The following is a 15524-nucleotide window of genomic DNA, read 5'->3' on the forward strand; positions in this document are numbered from 1 at the left end:
ATTTGTATTAACTATTAAATATTAATTTAAATAAACTGTTCAATTCACTTAATACACACTTGGTGAAAAGCTTTTATTACGATAGTCAGAAAATGCTGCATTCAGTTTTCTGAATGTTTTTCATAAAATCTGAAGATGGAAACGGCTGGTTGCAGAAACTGAACACCACAGTAGTGTTTTTACAACACTGGCAGAAAATGAAAGTCAGATTTTTACCTGAAGAAACACTGGTGTGAGTGGTTCTTCGATAATTTGGTCTGTTTCTGCATTAATTCATCCAGAATCCAACCTCAAGAAAGAGGTTTATGTTCAGAAACATCGGGAAAGTGAAGCAGTAACCTGTACTAAATTAATTATTGTCTTTGATTTGTGCAATAATGGTTTTCCCATCAGCAGTTACCCAGGATGGCCTCTAGGTGTCGCCAAAATAGTTAATAAGCCTCTAGAACTGCACACAGTTAGTTTATTGCTGTTTTATTTGAACTTTTGAATTAAAAAAGGTGAAGGCCAAAGCTACTCTCTAACCTATTTGTTTCTAAAGTACTAAAATCGCTTGTATATTAGCACTGAAGCAAAGCTTTGTTTCGTAAAAATGGTTTTATCAACATATAGAGACTGGGTTTCATCAAATCTGTCATACTTCCTTGTAAACTTGGAAATAAAACATTCTAGATAGAAGAAAAAACACAAAGTTCCTGCTTTCTAAGAATTGCATTTTATTTTGATTTGCCTAAAAGTCTTGGTCAACATTTCAAACTTTAATGAACTAAGTCCTTTAACTGCTGCAGTACTTGGAGCACCAAATAAGCCAGTGCAATGATTTACTCGTCTGTAAACACGACGTTGAGTCACAAACCAGAGCACATCGCAAAGCAACAAACACAGGAACTACAGGTGCTGAAAGTGGAAGAAAGTCTCAAGCTGGAAAAAAACAAAATTCATACAAGACCAGGACTGAGAGAATAACGGAAACGGTTTACACAACCTGTGAAATTTAGGACAGTATGAACCGGTGCACTCTTCAAAATAAAACATTAATGGTGCAAGAATACAGATGCATTTCAATACATTAGAACAGCATTGAAAAATAATTTATTTCAGTAATTCTGCTCAAAAATGGCAACTTATAGAGTCATTACACATATATTTTACATTTTCTTTTCTATAACTTCAGATGAAACCCAAAGTTTTATTGGATAGAAACAAACTAGTAAAAACAGAAACAAGAACTTGAGCACATTCATGGGAAGTAGAGTGGAAGAAAAAAGGTGCACAAACAGCAGGGATTACTGCAGCCTGTATTGGGAAGTAAAGATTCACAAGACATATCCAGGCTACAACAGTCGCATTCCTTGAGTTGACCTGCTTCACCGAGGACAGAGGTCCCGCCTGGGCCAGAGAGAAAAAGGACTGGACTCTTTCCCAGTGGTTTAAAGTCCAAATTTAAGACAAAACCTTGAATTTAATTTTTGAAATTAAGGTCCCAGAACCTGTGGGAATCTGGTCGTTTTAGTTCCAGTGTGATGTTTCCGCAGTTAGTGAGGATTTTAAGAGCCTCATTGATGGTGTTGGACAGTCATCTACCAGGACATTTTGGATCACTTCATTCTTTCTTCTACTGATGTTATTTTTAGAGATGTTGAGTTCATTCTCCAACAGGACTTGGTACCCACACCAACCCACACAGCCAAAGGTACCAAAAGTTGGTCTAATCACCATGTGGTGCTGTTCTTGACTGTCTGACCGATACCAAAGCAACCTGGACTTCAGAGCAAATGCTGTACTGTAAGGGGCATGGACATAGTTTCAACTCATCCACATTTTTGCATTAAAATCCTTTTTCACCTGTTGGATGTAATGTACTTTTCTGACAAACTGAATTTGCTTCATTAGCTATAAGCCAGAATCATCAAAGTTAACTGAATTACATGCTTGAAATCTGGATTGGACATATAAGTGTTTGAACCTTGAGCTGGGGTCTTTCTGCATGAAGTTCACATGTTCTCCCTGTACTTAGTTAGGTTCTCTCTGGGGAGACGCCAAGCGCAACTTCCTTCTTCACAAAATGTAAACAAAAATGGAGTGGCAACAGATTTTAGTGGTTGTAGTATTTCTCCGTCCTTTGGTAAAAGACCAGGAGCCATTTCTCCTTCTGGAAGTAGACATGTGTTTGTTGTGGTTGTATTTACCCAGAATGCTATAGTTTGCTTTCTGTCTTTGGAACAGTCTCTGGCCCGCTTGGCATTCACATATTAATTTGAACCATGCCAGATTCTACTTCAACCAATGCAAGACCTAGGTTTGTAGGCGATCCAGAGTTTGCTTTTTTGGTCCACGTCAGATTTTGACGTTCTCACTGAACTAGACTTTCTATTTCAAAGTGGGCTAACCAGGGTTAGTGTGAATGTACCCTCAGTCTACCTCAGGTCTGAGACTGTTTGGGCATGGTTGATTGTCCTGTGTGTCTCTGAGATGGACTGGTGACTCTCTCAGGATGCACCGTCACTCGTCGCTGTCTCTAGGTCTTTCAAATGACGATATGATTGATCTAATCAAAGAGACTGACAGGAGAAATAATCAGAGGAGCAGAATTTGTACCTCCAATATTAGTGCAGGGACTAAAGAAAGGCAAAAGTCTCTCTGCGAAGCAGCAACCAGTAAAGGAGTAGAGAAGATCAGCAGTATCTACGTTATAAAAGGAGACCAGACCTCCATCATAATCAACAAATACTCCCACCCTCTCTGGATTTAATCTTCTAGTTAAACGGACTATTGGTTTATCAAATGCCTCATATTCTTCCCCATTCCTTAGACAAATTGTCCAGAAACCACTTTCTGGTTGCAGTGTGAGTTCTCCCTTCCTTTCAATCGACTCGGTGGCGACTCCTATAGTCCAGTCGGTCTTCCCTTTAACCAGGACCTCAAAGTAGAATCTTTGATGGGAGAAACTTTTTCCTAAAACACTGACATGGTCACTGAATCTCTTTGGATTGTCTGGAACGTCTTTCCTCACATCTACATGATGGACCCGTTTCCCATTGTCAGATAAAACTAGTTCTGGATGTGCCGTATCTGGATCCAGAGTCACCTCAAATGCAAACTCCTTGATACTCCTCAGTGTTGCTTTGTTTATCTTGTCAACTACAGGAGTGATAATCATCGGAGCAGAGTTTCTGCCATTGCAGTTACTACTTGTATTAATATACAGCAGGAGATTTTTTTTGAAGGAGCATTTTTTGTATGAATAGATCAGATCTGCTGTATTTACATTATAGAAGGAGACGAGACCCTTGTCATAATCCACAAAGATTCCCACCTTCTGAAGACGGGACTTCAGAGGGAGTACGACTGAAGGCTTTGCCAAAGCTTCATAAACCTTGTCTTTTAACCATATAGTCCAGAAGCCATTATTGGGGCTGAGGCAGATTTTCCCTTTCCGGTTGATGGACTCGTGGGCTATCCCAACAGACCAATCAGTTTTCCCTTCAACCTGAACCTCAATGTAGAACTTTCCTGAGGAAAATGTCTCCTTTCCTACTACACTGGCACATGTGTCAAACCTCTGGGAGGTCATTGGGAGATCTTTGGTCACATTAGTGTCGTAAACTTGTTTCCCATCACTGGAGAGGACAAGATCGCGATGCGCCGTATCCGGATCCAAGGTTACGTCCACTGCAAACTCACGGAGTTTTTCCAACTCGGCTTCTTTTTCTCCAATGCCTTCTGTCACAAAACGTAGATGCCGAGGGTTGAGATCTGAAACAAAGCAAGGCATCCATGAAGTAGCTCTTCCATCTGGACAAACAACTCTAGTTTTTACATATCAGAATTAGTGCTGCAATATATTTTGTTTAATTTTACCAATGACTCTTTCAAGACCTGTTGTCATGGAAGTGGAGCTATGCAACAGGCTACCCAAAGGACACCCAACTGATCAGGGGAGAACTTTGGGAACTAACGTCCAACAAAATGGACGAAACCTAAACGACAGAGACTAACCATACCATCATTCTTTACTGAAAATGTAACGAGAACAAGATAAAACGTCACCATATTTTTTGTTGCGGTGACTGCTATCTCATGAGCATTAGCCAGTTGCCATCGTTGTAACTTAACCCTCGGTCTTAATGTGACGCTCAGGAGGATCGCACCAGATGTCACGGTCGGACAGCGGGAAAGCGTGGGATTGTCCAGTCAAGCTGATCTCAAAACCACACACAAAAAGAACTTGTAAAAGCGCATGCTGGGTTATTGTGTCCCCACCGGACCGCGCACAGGGTAAATTGATGCGCAACGGTTAAGAAGATGCCTTAAGTAGCCTTAAATCATCTGTTTGGCAGCATTTTGGCTTTTCAGTAGGAATGATAAATGGCAACAAAGTGAGAAAGACGAACAATATCTGAGCACTTCAAGTTGTTGAGAGGCTGATGGAGGCAGAAAGCATTAATAAAACAACTGATCGCTGGTGTCTAGGGGTTCGCTGAGCTACTTCACAATCGCATGCTATCAGTAGCAACTAGGAAATGGTAAATGTTGTACTGAAGACCATGTATGGTTGAAGCACTGTCCCAAGGTCTGAAGAGGTGAATGAAATCAGACAAGAGCTTCAGGTGAAAATGAAAATGCAGAATAAAGGCCATTTTGCAGCATAAATCTTTTAAAGTTTTCTTGAAAGTATTTCATTTTGTTCTTGTTAACTTAATATCACCTCTCGTCTCGTCTTATGAGATTTAGGTATCGTTTCACCCCTCAAAATGACACCCACATAACTATGCAACCCAGTTAGATGGAGACAGAAGAGCTCAAGTCTGCTTGAAGACAACATGTATGTGCGGCACATTAATCTCGAAAAAAAATATTTTTTAAACTACAAGAAACTAAACATTTACGTGTCAAAGCAAAGTAAAATTTTTCAGTGTGATGGGATTTCTTCTCTACAGTAGCTCTAAGTAAGAAATCTGTACTTAGATTAAATAGTGCGTCCATCAGTCTGAGCACAGGAGTTCCACTAGGGTGTGTGTTTGGTATCTTATTATTCCACTCACACAACTGTGCTGGCAAATTTAGCACACATTTGTGAGACTAAACGTCAATGAAACATTTAATACACATGGTTCCACATTTCTATTGTCAGAATTGTTTTATTTTCCCTTACCTTGTTCTTCACAGAATCTTTTTAACTGTTCCACCAGGTTGTTCTGTCCAATCGCCTGTAAAATATTGATTGCTGCCTGCTTAGCCCCAGGGCCTTTGTATTGGCGTAGCATCAGATCAACCGTCTCCCATCTTTCTGCCCCCTCCAGCTCATCTTCTGGGATGCCTTTTTGACCTTTCAAGATGTCATCCTGCTTCAAAAACCATTTAAATTGTTCAAAGTCATCCTGCTTCAAGTTCTTGAGAGTATTTAGGAGCTCCACAGAAAGTTTTTCCATGCTGTCACTTTTGGGGAACTTCTGGAAATATGGAGACAGAAAAATATTTAGTTAAAATAAATGTCTTTAAATGAGATCCAACAAATATACTCCAAACAAGATTGTGCTTACTTCTGCAAATCAAGGTTGATTTTTACAGGATAAAACCTGTTTCCATGTCATGTACAAAGGCTAAATACACAACTCTAATTCTCAACGCAGAACACCAAATGAAAGTTTCCATTTTGCTTTGTTGATTGAATTCATGTCTCCAAATCAATGCAACCGATTGATATATTTCTTTCACTTTGTTTTGTTTTACTGCCTGACTTACCTTCATGGAAATATTAGTTTAAAAACTCTTTATTCTGTAAATGTTTCTGGTTATATAATTAGCCCAGCTTTGTTTTAGGTGTTTTCTGTTACAGCGACAGAACTAACAGTCAAAAATCTGTTTTTTAATTGTGTAAAACTGTTTTTAAAGTGCTTTAAAGAGCCTGGAACATCTCTGCGTTATTTTTACAGAGAGGCGTTTATCAAACAGAAAGCAAACCTCGTTCTTTGCTTTGCTAAACATGTTAGTTTCTGTTCTTGTGCCGAGTATTTCTATATTTTCTGCTACTGAATCAAGCGTAGAAGGAAAACTCACCCATCTCAGTCCAACCCGGCTGTTTAAATACAGCTGAATGTTTCTGTCCGCTAACGGTGTAACAGTTTCAGTCCTGCTTCAGTCTGACTTCCTGTAGACGTCAGTGTCTCTTATCAGCTCCTATGCTTCCAGAGGAGGAGCGTACTCTTCAAACTGAAAGCAGCTTCAGCAAACGTGCAGACAGTAAAACACCCATCATCAATCATAAATCTGCTCCTGTTGAAGCTTTAAAGGGGATCAATTATGCTTTCTTTTTAACAGGTTAGGATATCTGTCCTGTTAAAGATAGAGATATCCTTTCTTTAACAGGATATCTCTGTCAAAAAGATATCTTTGTTAAAGGATAGCTCTTTAGTAAACACTTATGACGTGTTAACTGCTGCGATTTTCATGTTGATTTGAAGGGATCACTGGTGAGAGTAGAACAGCGTCAATACTTTGGTATATTTTTATTAGAATAACAGTCGAAATGAAGTTGAACGCAAAAGAAATGATGAAAAATTGGAGGATGCGGGCATCGATCCCACTACCTTTTGCATGCAAATGCAACAGCTACAGTAGCATATGAAAGTAAGTCCAACCAGCCAATCACTGAGCGCTATTGTACCAAAGTAAATAATCTTACCTCTTTAGCTGCCTTGTATATATATGTATATATATATATATATATATTCAATTTATATTACTAAATACCATTATAATACTTCTATTGTATTATAATACACCTTTGTTTATAAATGGAAATGTGTTCTGTGAATAAATGCTGTTCACAGAATCTGCTTAATTGTGCTGCTCATCACATGAACTTTGACCCCTATTGAACTTTATGACTACTCTTTACGATTTCAATCTGACTGGCTTAACACAAGTGTAGTTACATTGAGGTATTAAGATGTCATTACTATATACTGTAGATGTATATTGTCACTTTGACTTTATTTATACATCTACAGTCTGAACTTTAACTTGTCACATAACTATAATCAGAATGAAAACTGCACAACGGTTTTGATTTATTACTCCTTTTTCATATCAATCGCATCAATTCAACAAACTTTATACACGTTGTGAAAAGAAAAACATTGTCTAGATCCCACCTCTTATTTAATAAGATGCAGAGATTTTCATTGGGATGATCAGGATGGACGGGATTAGAAGTGAACAGATTGGCGAGAGGAAAGAGACGGTTTGGAAATGTTCTTAGAAAAAGAGATGGATAGGATGAGATTCAGAAAACCCGGAGGGAAAACAGCGAAAATAGCGGATGTTGCCATCTGGTGGCAGAAAGATGGTACTACAATAAACCTGTGGCCCTTTCTCAAATGTTTTGCATACAAATAATTACAATAGCTGAATTACAATTATGTTTTCAATTTAACTATTTGCAGGCCTTACTGGCGTTTAGCTCTTAATTTAAACATATGTATCATCTGTGGGACATATAAAGTTATATTTTATATATTTATTTTCAAACTGTTTCAAAAATACACGCCTAGTAAATATTTGTGAAAATATTGACAGACATATCTAGAATAAGATCTGACCCAGTGATATCCAAAAAGAACAAACCCTTATTTATTAATGATGGTAACAATAACAGAGAAACGTAATGTTGTGTATAATTAAAAAAGGACTTGGTTTTATTACAACCTGAACGTCTTGTCTACATAATTTGTCTGTTTACCTGAAAATAGTTTATCTCGTCTCCTGGCAATATCTACAATACAATCATGACAATTACAGCTCAAATTGTTTTAAAAACAGGAAAATTATTATAGTATTAAAGAGCGAACGTGTTTGTAATAATGTGATGTTATTAAATGAAACCAGTAATTATTCTAGCTTCTATTGTAACTCGTTTTTTTATTAGTGACTGAGCTAAATGAGTGACGTAGCGTTCAAACTCCCACACTGACGCCTGAAACTAAATGTTGACTGACAGAGTTTGAATTTTATCACAGCGCAAAACAAAGTTTCAACAGGAATATTAAACCTCTGACAGTAAAACATGGAGAAGTTGTGTGTAAAATGGAACATTTTTAATTATTTTGATTTTATGATGCAAGTTTTACACAAACACCCACTAGATAAAGTATCGTATAAAGTGTTAGGACCACACTCTGAAAATAAAAATATTACATGAATAAAAGCATAAAATTATGACTTTGTTCTTGTATTATTTCAACCCTGTCAAAATATTATAATTTTATTCTTGTATTAATATGACTTTATTCTTGAAATATTACTTTATTGTTATATAATAACTACAACTATACTCATTATTTTGACTTTATTCTAATATTATTTTGACTTTATTTTCCACAATATTATAACTTTATTTTCATTATTTCAACTTCTCATCATTTTGACTTTATTCTTAAAATATTACTTTAGTGTCATAATTATGACTTTATTTTCATAATATTCTGACTTTATTCTCGTATTATTTTGATTTTATTTTTAGAATTTTTTACTTTATTCTTAAAATATTTTTTATTCTCATATTATTTCTATTTTATTTTTCAAATATGACTTTGTTGTCATATTAGTGCAACTTTAATCTTGTATTAAATCTCATGCGACTTTATTTTCGTAATATTATGACTTTAAACTCCGCCGTACAAATGGAATCATAAAAAAACAACCAGTTGAATTGCAGATGCTTTAATTCATGGAGTTGGATGGCGGTGACTTGATGATCAGAGGTTTGGCGTTCAAGCCGCCGTGATAAACGCCGGGGCTGAAGAACGGATAAAGTTTCTCCGTGAAGGAGCAGTCTGAGTATCGGTGGATCTCTTCTGCAGAATCAACGTTGTGGAAAATGATGGAGCCCATCTTGTAATCCACAAAAACACCGACTTTGTTCAATGGAGTTTTTACATCCAGGTTCAAACCGGCCGCCTTGATCGTATCCCCGCTTCGTAATCCGATGGCCCAGTAGCCGCCGCCGGGGCTCGACGAGATCGACCCCTTCCTGCCAATCGACCCGTAGACGACGCCGACGTCCCAGGCCGTTTTTTCTCTCACCTCAGCCTCGAAATAAACTCTCCCAGAGGAGAAACTCTGCCTGCCCAAAACGTTGGCCGCAGTGTCGAACCGTTCCGGGTTATCGGGGAGATTCCGCTTCACGCCGCCACAGTGGACCCGCTTCCCGTCTGGAGATAAAACCAGGTTGGGATGCGCCGTGTCCGGATCCAGAGTCACATCGACAGCAAACTGCTGCATTCGGATCAGCTTGGCCTTGCTGAGGAACCTCTTCATTTCTCCGTCAAGCAATTCCTTCAGCTTGTTCACGGAGGCCATGACGGTTTCGCCGTAGGACGGCTGATGAACGGAGAACTCTGTGAGGTCGGAGGTTTCCACGTCCTGGAGGAACTGCAGGTTGGTATCCGTAAGGAGAAGACGATCCAGCTCCGCCTCGCTCTTCGTCAGCTCTGAGACTTCCTTCTCCAGCTTTCTGATGAGCTGCTCCGCTTGCTTTTGGAAAGTCTTCTGCTTCTCCTCGACGGCTTCGGTGAGATGGGACAGACTTTCCTGGACCGACTGGATTAAAACTCTGAAAGTCTGCAGACTCTCTGCGGTCTGTCGCTCGGCAGACTTCCTGCTCAGCTCTGCTGAACGCTGGATCTCACAGATCTTCATCTTTCTCTCTTTTATTTTCAGCCTCGTTTCTGACTTCATTTCCCTCAGTCTGGACTTCTGTCTTTCACTTTCACATTGGGAAGGAACAGCAGTCAGGCCTGGATTGGAGCAAAAACAGAATCAGTTGGACCACTCATATATTTCTGAGATTAAGTGATGGCTTCAAACTTAAATTGTAACGTTAATGTCAGAATTCTGAGAGGAAAGTAAAATTTCTCACATTAGAGTCAGAAATCTAAGATAAAATGATTCCTCACAAACCTAAATTCTCATTAAAGTCAGAATTTTGATATTTAATGATATACAAATTTAAATTATGAGATTTAAATCAGAAATCTCAGATTAAAGTCAGAAATCTGAGATTGTCAGAATTTTGGGACATTATAACAATAACAGTTTTCATATTTACCGTCCCCTCTTTGCGCCGATCTTGTGTTTGACAGATGTTGTGCCAGATCATTCCTGCTGATCTTCTCTAAAACCTGCAACGATCTCCTCACCGCCTCGGCCTCGCCGTACCTTTGGACCATCAGGTCCACCGTGTCTGTCCGGTCCGCCTTCTCCAGCCGGGACACCGGGATGGACCGGGGGTCATTCCCATCAGCCTGAAGCAGCCACTTGAACTGTTTGAACTGGTCGCCTGTCAGGTCCTCCAGGGTCTTCCACAGATCCTCTTTAGCTGTCGCCATTGTTGTTTAGGAACCAGCTGAGACCCTGAAAACACAAAAAATACACAAAATACTAAATTACTGAAGCTTGTCTTTGATTTTTTTTTTTAAACTATCATAATTAAACAAATGTTCACTATAAACAATGAATTTAGTTTGGTTTAATCTGACAGCACCCAAAAACCCATGAATGTAAAACATTTGGATAAATTGGTATTAGTTTATTCTGAAGTTTGGGACCAAAGTCACAACATTTGTTACATTTCCAGCTGCTGTGGTTCTTTCTCTCTGCTCTGAGTCAAACCAACCAAACCCTCTGAGCAACCTGTTCCCCTCCTGGCCTGTGGGGGCGCTGCACCAAGAACCACTGAAGGAAACGACACAATAAACCTCTGAAAACACTGAGTCACTTCCTTCTTCACAAAACATAAAATTGGAGTGGTGTCAGATTTTGGTGGTTCAAGGATTTCACTTTTGTCTTTGACTAAAGACCATGAGACATTTCTCCCGCTAGCGCTATGCTAGCACGTTTGTTGTGGTTGTATTTACCCAGAATTCCCTGCTCTGCAGACCACTTCCTGATTTTGGACCGGACTCCTGCGCCCCAAGGGAGCATTCCCACCAACCCTGTTCAGTCCGCTTTAATCCAACTGCAGTCCATTTACCTAGAAGGTTCTGTTCATTTGGAGAGGTGTGAATGCTAATCAAACTCTAATAAGAACCAAAAAAGCTAGTTCTGGTACAAACCTCGGTCTCAGTACAGATAAGTGAACCAGAGTTCGAATGCTTCTGGTTTGAAGCGGACCAAATGGACCGGAGACCGCTCCAGAAGCAGGAAGAGGACCACAGCGCAGGGCATTATGGGTAAATGCAAGCAAAACAAATGTGCTAGCTTAGCACTGGCATGAGAAATGACTCATGGTTTTGAGACAAAAGAGAAATCCTACAACCGCTAAAATCTGACGCTAATCCATTTTGTTTCCATTTTGTGAAGAAGGAAGTTTTCATGTTTCCTTCAGTGGTTATTGGTGCAGCGCCCCCACAGGCCAGGAGGGGAACAGATTTTTCAAATGGTTTGGTTGATTTGACCAGAGAACCACAACAGCCCAAATTGTCAAGTTTTATCAAGTCTGGTTTCCTGTGCGATTCCCCACTTGAGAGGGAAAGTCTCTACTGTGAATCTTAACTGGATTTCACTCATAGAGCCTCCACTGTAGCTGATCCATCTTTATTTTTATATGATGGTCATCATAGTTTTTAGCCTTCCAGCCACATAGCTGAAAGAAACGGAAACACATCTATTACATTTTGAAATTAACAAGATAAATACATTGTGAAATAATCAAACAGATTTCCACCCCTTTAAACTAATTATTCCAAAAGTATAATAAATAGCAAATATTTTATAGTAAAATTCAACACCAATAAATAAATTAGCATATTTATCAACATTTCTTAAATATATTTTTAGTCAAAATTCTATTCAACATTTATTCATTTTTCACTTTCTGCCATAAACAATAAAGACCAAGTGATTTTTTTTAAATTACTCACTTGACTTGATTTGAATATTAAAACTGTTCAGTACAACAACCAATCAGAGTCCATGTTCTGCTCCAGTGAGACTCAGGACAGCAGCAGCAGCATTGTGGAGCTTACCGGCTGTCCTTCACAGTTTGTAGAAACTTTTGCACAGTTCTGAATTGCCAGCACTGTTTGCTCCTGTCCTTCAAACAGGAGTGACGGGTCAGTCACACCAAACCTACCTGCGCTCTCTGGTTGAGTCCACCTGGTTCTCATCACTAACCAGCGGAGAAGCTGCAGAAAGGTGCAGCAGAGGGGAGTGGCTACCTGGCGCTTCGCCACGAATCAAACTGAATCTACCAGACTGTCAGGTCTAAGGCTGAAAGGTGAAAAAGACTTTTTGTTCACAAACGATTCATTTTTTCACTTCTGAGGCTTAAATAATTCAGTATCTCCAGTTTGTTTTATTCCATGCACTTTGTCACATCCTATTGCTGTGAAGAAGTAATAAGATGCTTTATTACATCCTGTTACTAATTTTATGACAGAAGATTAGAATTTTATAGTTTTATCATTTTAATTATGACTTAATGTGCTGTAAACTCCTGCTTTCTTTTGCTATGTTTCTTTCTTTGGCTGCAGGTACCACAACATATTTCACTTTACTGTGTATAACTCTGCAATCTAATCTAATCTAATCTAATCTACACATTTACTGGCTCAGTGAACTGATCTCTGGGCCTCAAGTTGCAGAAAAACTACAAAAACTCTTTAATCAGCATTTACCTGATTTATTATTACAGTGATGTTTTTTGTTTAAGTCAAACTGCTGGACGGGTCAATAAACCGAGGAAGCAAAACGAAACCGAACCTTTGGACGGGAACTGAGCGACATCCTGATTTATCCCATCAGGACGGTTTTTATCTGCACTGGAAGCAGAAGTTATCATATCTGGACCATAAATTTTCCCAGAAATTATTGTAGGAAAGACACAGTTGTCATTTTGAGACCATTTTCCAACTAATAAAATACCAATAACGGCATATTAATGCAAGTACAGCAACTAAAAAATCAATAAACTTTCATGTTTAAAGAATATTTAACACTGAAACTGGAAGACATTTCAAATATCCAAAATAAGTAAAAATAAAACTATAAATAAAATGTATTTTGAAGTGTCAACAAAACAAAAGTGAGCTTTTTTTTTTTAAAGAAAAGTTTGGACTTTTCTAAAAAATAAAAGTGTAACGTTTTTATAAAATAAGAGGCTATTACTTTCTCCTGTTGGATAGGATTGTTTTTTGTATATTAATAGATAAAATAATCAATGTGAAACTGCTTTTTGTGTTTATTTGGGTTGTCTTTGTTTAAAATGAAATGTGTGTGAAGCATTTACGTGACAAAGAAGCAAAAGTAGAAAATAAAAGTGCAAACAAAGCGCTGTATTTTACTAAAAGCCTAATCTAGGCTACAAAACTTCTCCGTAATAAAACAGAAAATTATATTTATGTCAACTCTGAAACGGATTTTTTCAAAAAGTAACGTAGCAGTTTATCTTGTTAAATTTTTCACATTTCTGTTGATTCAAACCTGAAATTTTTAAAATGACATGAAGTAGAAAATAGGGGAAATACGTTCCCTTCACATTTCTATGGCACATTTACGCGGTTTATTTTCTTTTTTTACATTGGGGATTAGAGAACAAACAGCGACTGTGAAATTCACCAGAAAGCAGAAGTTCATCCGCAGGGATTATGGGATTATTCCTGCAATCCAATAAAGCAGAAGAATATAAATGTTTACTTACTAAAACGGGAGTCCAGACTCGGTTCTTCCTCGCATGTGCTTCCTCTTTTTCTGTCTGCTTCATGAATGAGCTATAAAAGGGAGGGACATAAAACCCACTGGCTGTAATTCTTTAAAGCTGCCACTAGATGGCGATGAAGTCTCATTTCTACAGTAACTATTTAGATGAGTAACTCTGGAAAAAATTTACTTTTAGGAGTATTTTTACTCCACAATAATTTTGTACATACATTTTATATGTTGAAAATAAGAAATCTGTTCAAAATTGATCAATTAAATTAATCTGTTCAGAATTGGGAATTGTTCAAAATAAGGAATCAGATTAGCATCTTGGAATTTGTTCAAATATGAATCTTAGAATCCGTTCAGAATCTAGAACTGGATCAAACACATGAATCTGTTCAAAATAAGGAATCAGTTCAGAATCTTTAACGAGGTTAAACTCAGGAATCTTTCAAAGTCATGAATTTCTTTAAAAAATAAATTTGTTTTTAGTGTCTGGGAATAAGTTCAGATGAAATTAAAGTATTTTTATAAAATCTATAATCAAATGAGAGCCGGGAATTTGTTCAGATTATTTGAATCTGTTCATCTTTGGAAATTAGTTGCACTTCAGTTTGAAAATGGCCTCATAACTCTTCACAGGTTGATCGTTTCTTCTCTGACGTCATTGCGGATATTTTCTCCAGATATTTTCTCTCTGCTTTTATTCTGGAGGAAATAATCTGACAGGAAGATCAACTTTAATTCCCACATGAAAACAACTTAATTGGAACTACAATAAAAGTTTATTTAATTACAAAAATGACACAGATTGTGCATCAATGCAGAAGAGGAAGGAAAACTCTTAACTCTTGTGCACATATCAGGTTGTTAAATTGTTTTCATGCTTCAGATAACGGAAGCATTTTCCCACCACGCCTCCATCTGAGCCGCTGCGTTCTCCGATCCGTCCTCAACATTTCAGAGAAACGTTTCATCTGTTCACCTCAGGCTCGGCGAGATCTCATAACTCTAAACGCATCACAGCGCAGAAACGTCCTGAGCATCAGCTTCACAGACCAACTGAGAAATAAACTTCATTCATACCGACCCGGCCGGCCGGGTCCATTAACAAACTGGGAGGTTTTTCTGTGACAGAGTCCTCAAAGCGTCTTTCTGAGGTTCCTGCTGTTTATTTTTATCATTTTCACTGATTATAAGATCAAATCTTTGTGTTACTGTCTAGTGAAAATATCTGAGTACGCTCGAAATGAGACAAAACTAAGTAACTTTTCCTGAAGACAGGAGATTTATTTAAGTAAATAATTCCTTAGTTTTGATGAGAAAGTTTTAGTTTTTATAACATGAGAAAAATGTATTTTTATAAGTGAAATAATCTGCTAGTGGAACTAGAATGTTTTATTATAAATGATTCTGGAATCTGTTCAGAATGTAGAACTAGATTAGATTCAGGAATCTGTTCAAAATAAAGAATCTGTTCAGAATAAGGAATCGGTTCAAAATAAAGAATCTGTTCAGAATATAAATTTTGAGATTAGTTCTGTTTACATAAATCCAGCTCCTATTTCTTTTTGAAAAGTTACTAATGAGTTAATTTAGTCTCATTTCAAGTGTATTAATATATTTGTACTAGAAACTAAACTTAAATTACCTGTTAAGGTTTTCTGTTTTTGCAGTGCGGATCGGGGGATTTGAATTTAAACGTCACATCAGAGCATTTATGTTGCTCTACCACTGAAAAACCCATTGAAATAAATCTGATTTATTTGAGTGTTTTTTGGTAAAACTTTAGTATTTTCTGCATCTTTAAGCTCTGTGAG

At 37.8% G+C, this 15524-nt stretch overlaps 1 protein-coding gene across 1 annotated transcript; it reads right to left on the bottom strand.

The window, feature by feature from the left end:
- Window positions 1-725: 725 nt before the first annotated feature.
- On the bottom strand, window positions 726-13755 carry LOC102225650. The gene is made up of 6 exons (XM_023350610.1): window positions 13703-13755; window positions 10112-10416; window positions 8726-9800; window positions 6061-6136; window positions 5156-5453; window positions 726-3756 (listed from the first exon to the last, which is right to left on the bottom strand). Exons 2-6 carry the CDS (start codon window positions 10389-10391, stop codon window positions 2549-2551), a joined length of 2937 nt encoding a protein of 978 aa, XP_023206378.1. The 5' UTR covers window positions 10392-10416; window positions 13703-13755; the 3' UTR covers window positions 726-2548.
- Between the last annotated feature and the right edge of the window lie 1769 nt (window positions 13756-15524).

The sequence above is a fragment of the Xiphophorus maculatus genome, chromosome 17, assembly GCF_002775205.1.
Source record: "Xiphophorus maculatus strain JP 163 A chromosome 17, X_maculatus-5.0-male, whole genome shotgun sequence".
Lineage (NCBI taxonomy): Eukaryota > Metazoa > Chordata > Actinopteri > Cyprinodontiformes > Poeciliidae > Xiphophorus > Xiphophorus maculatus.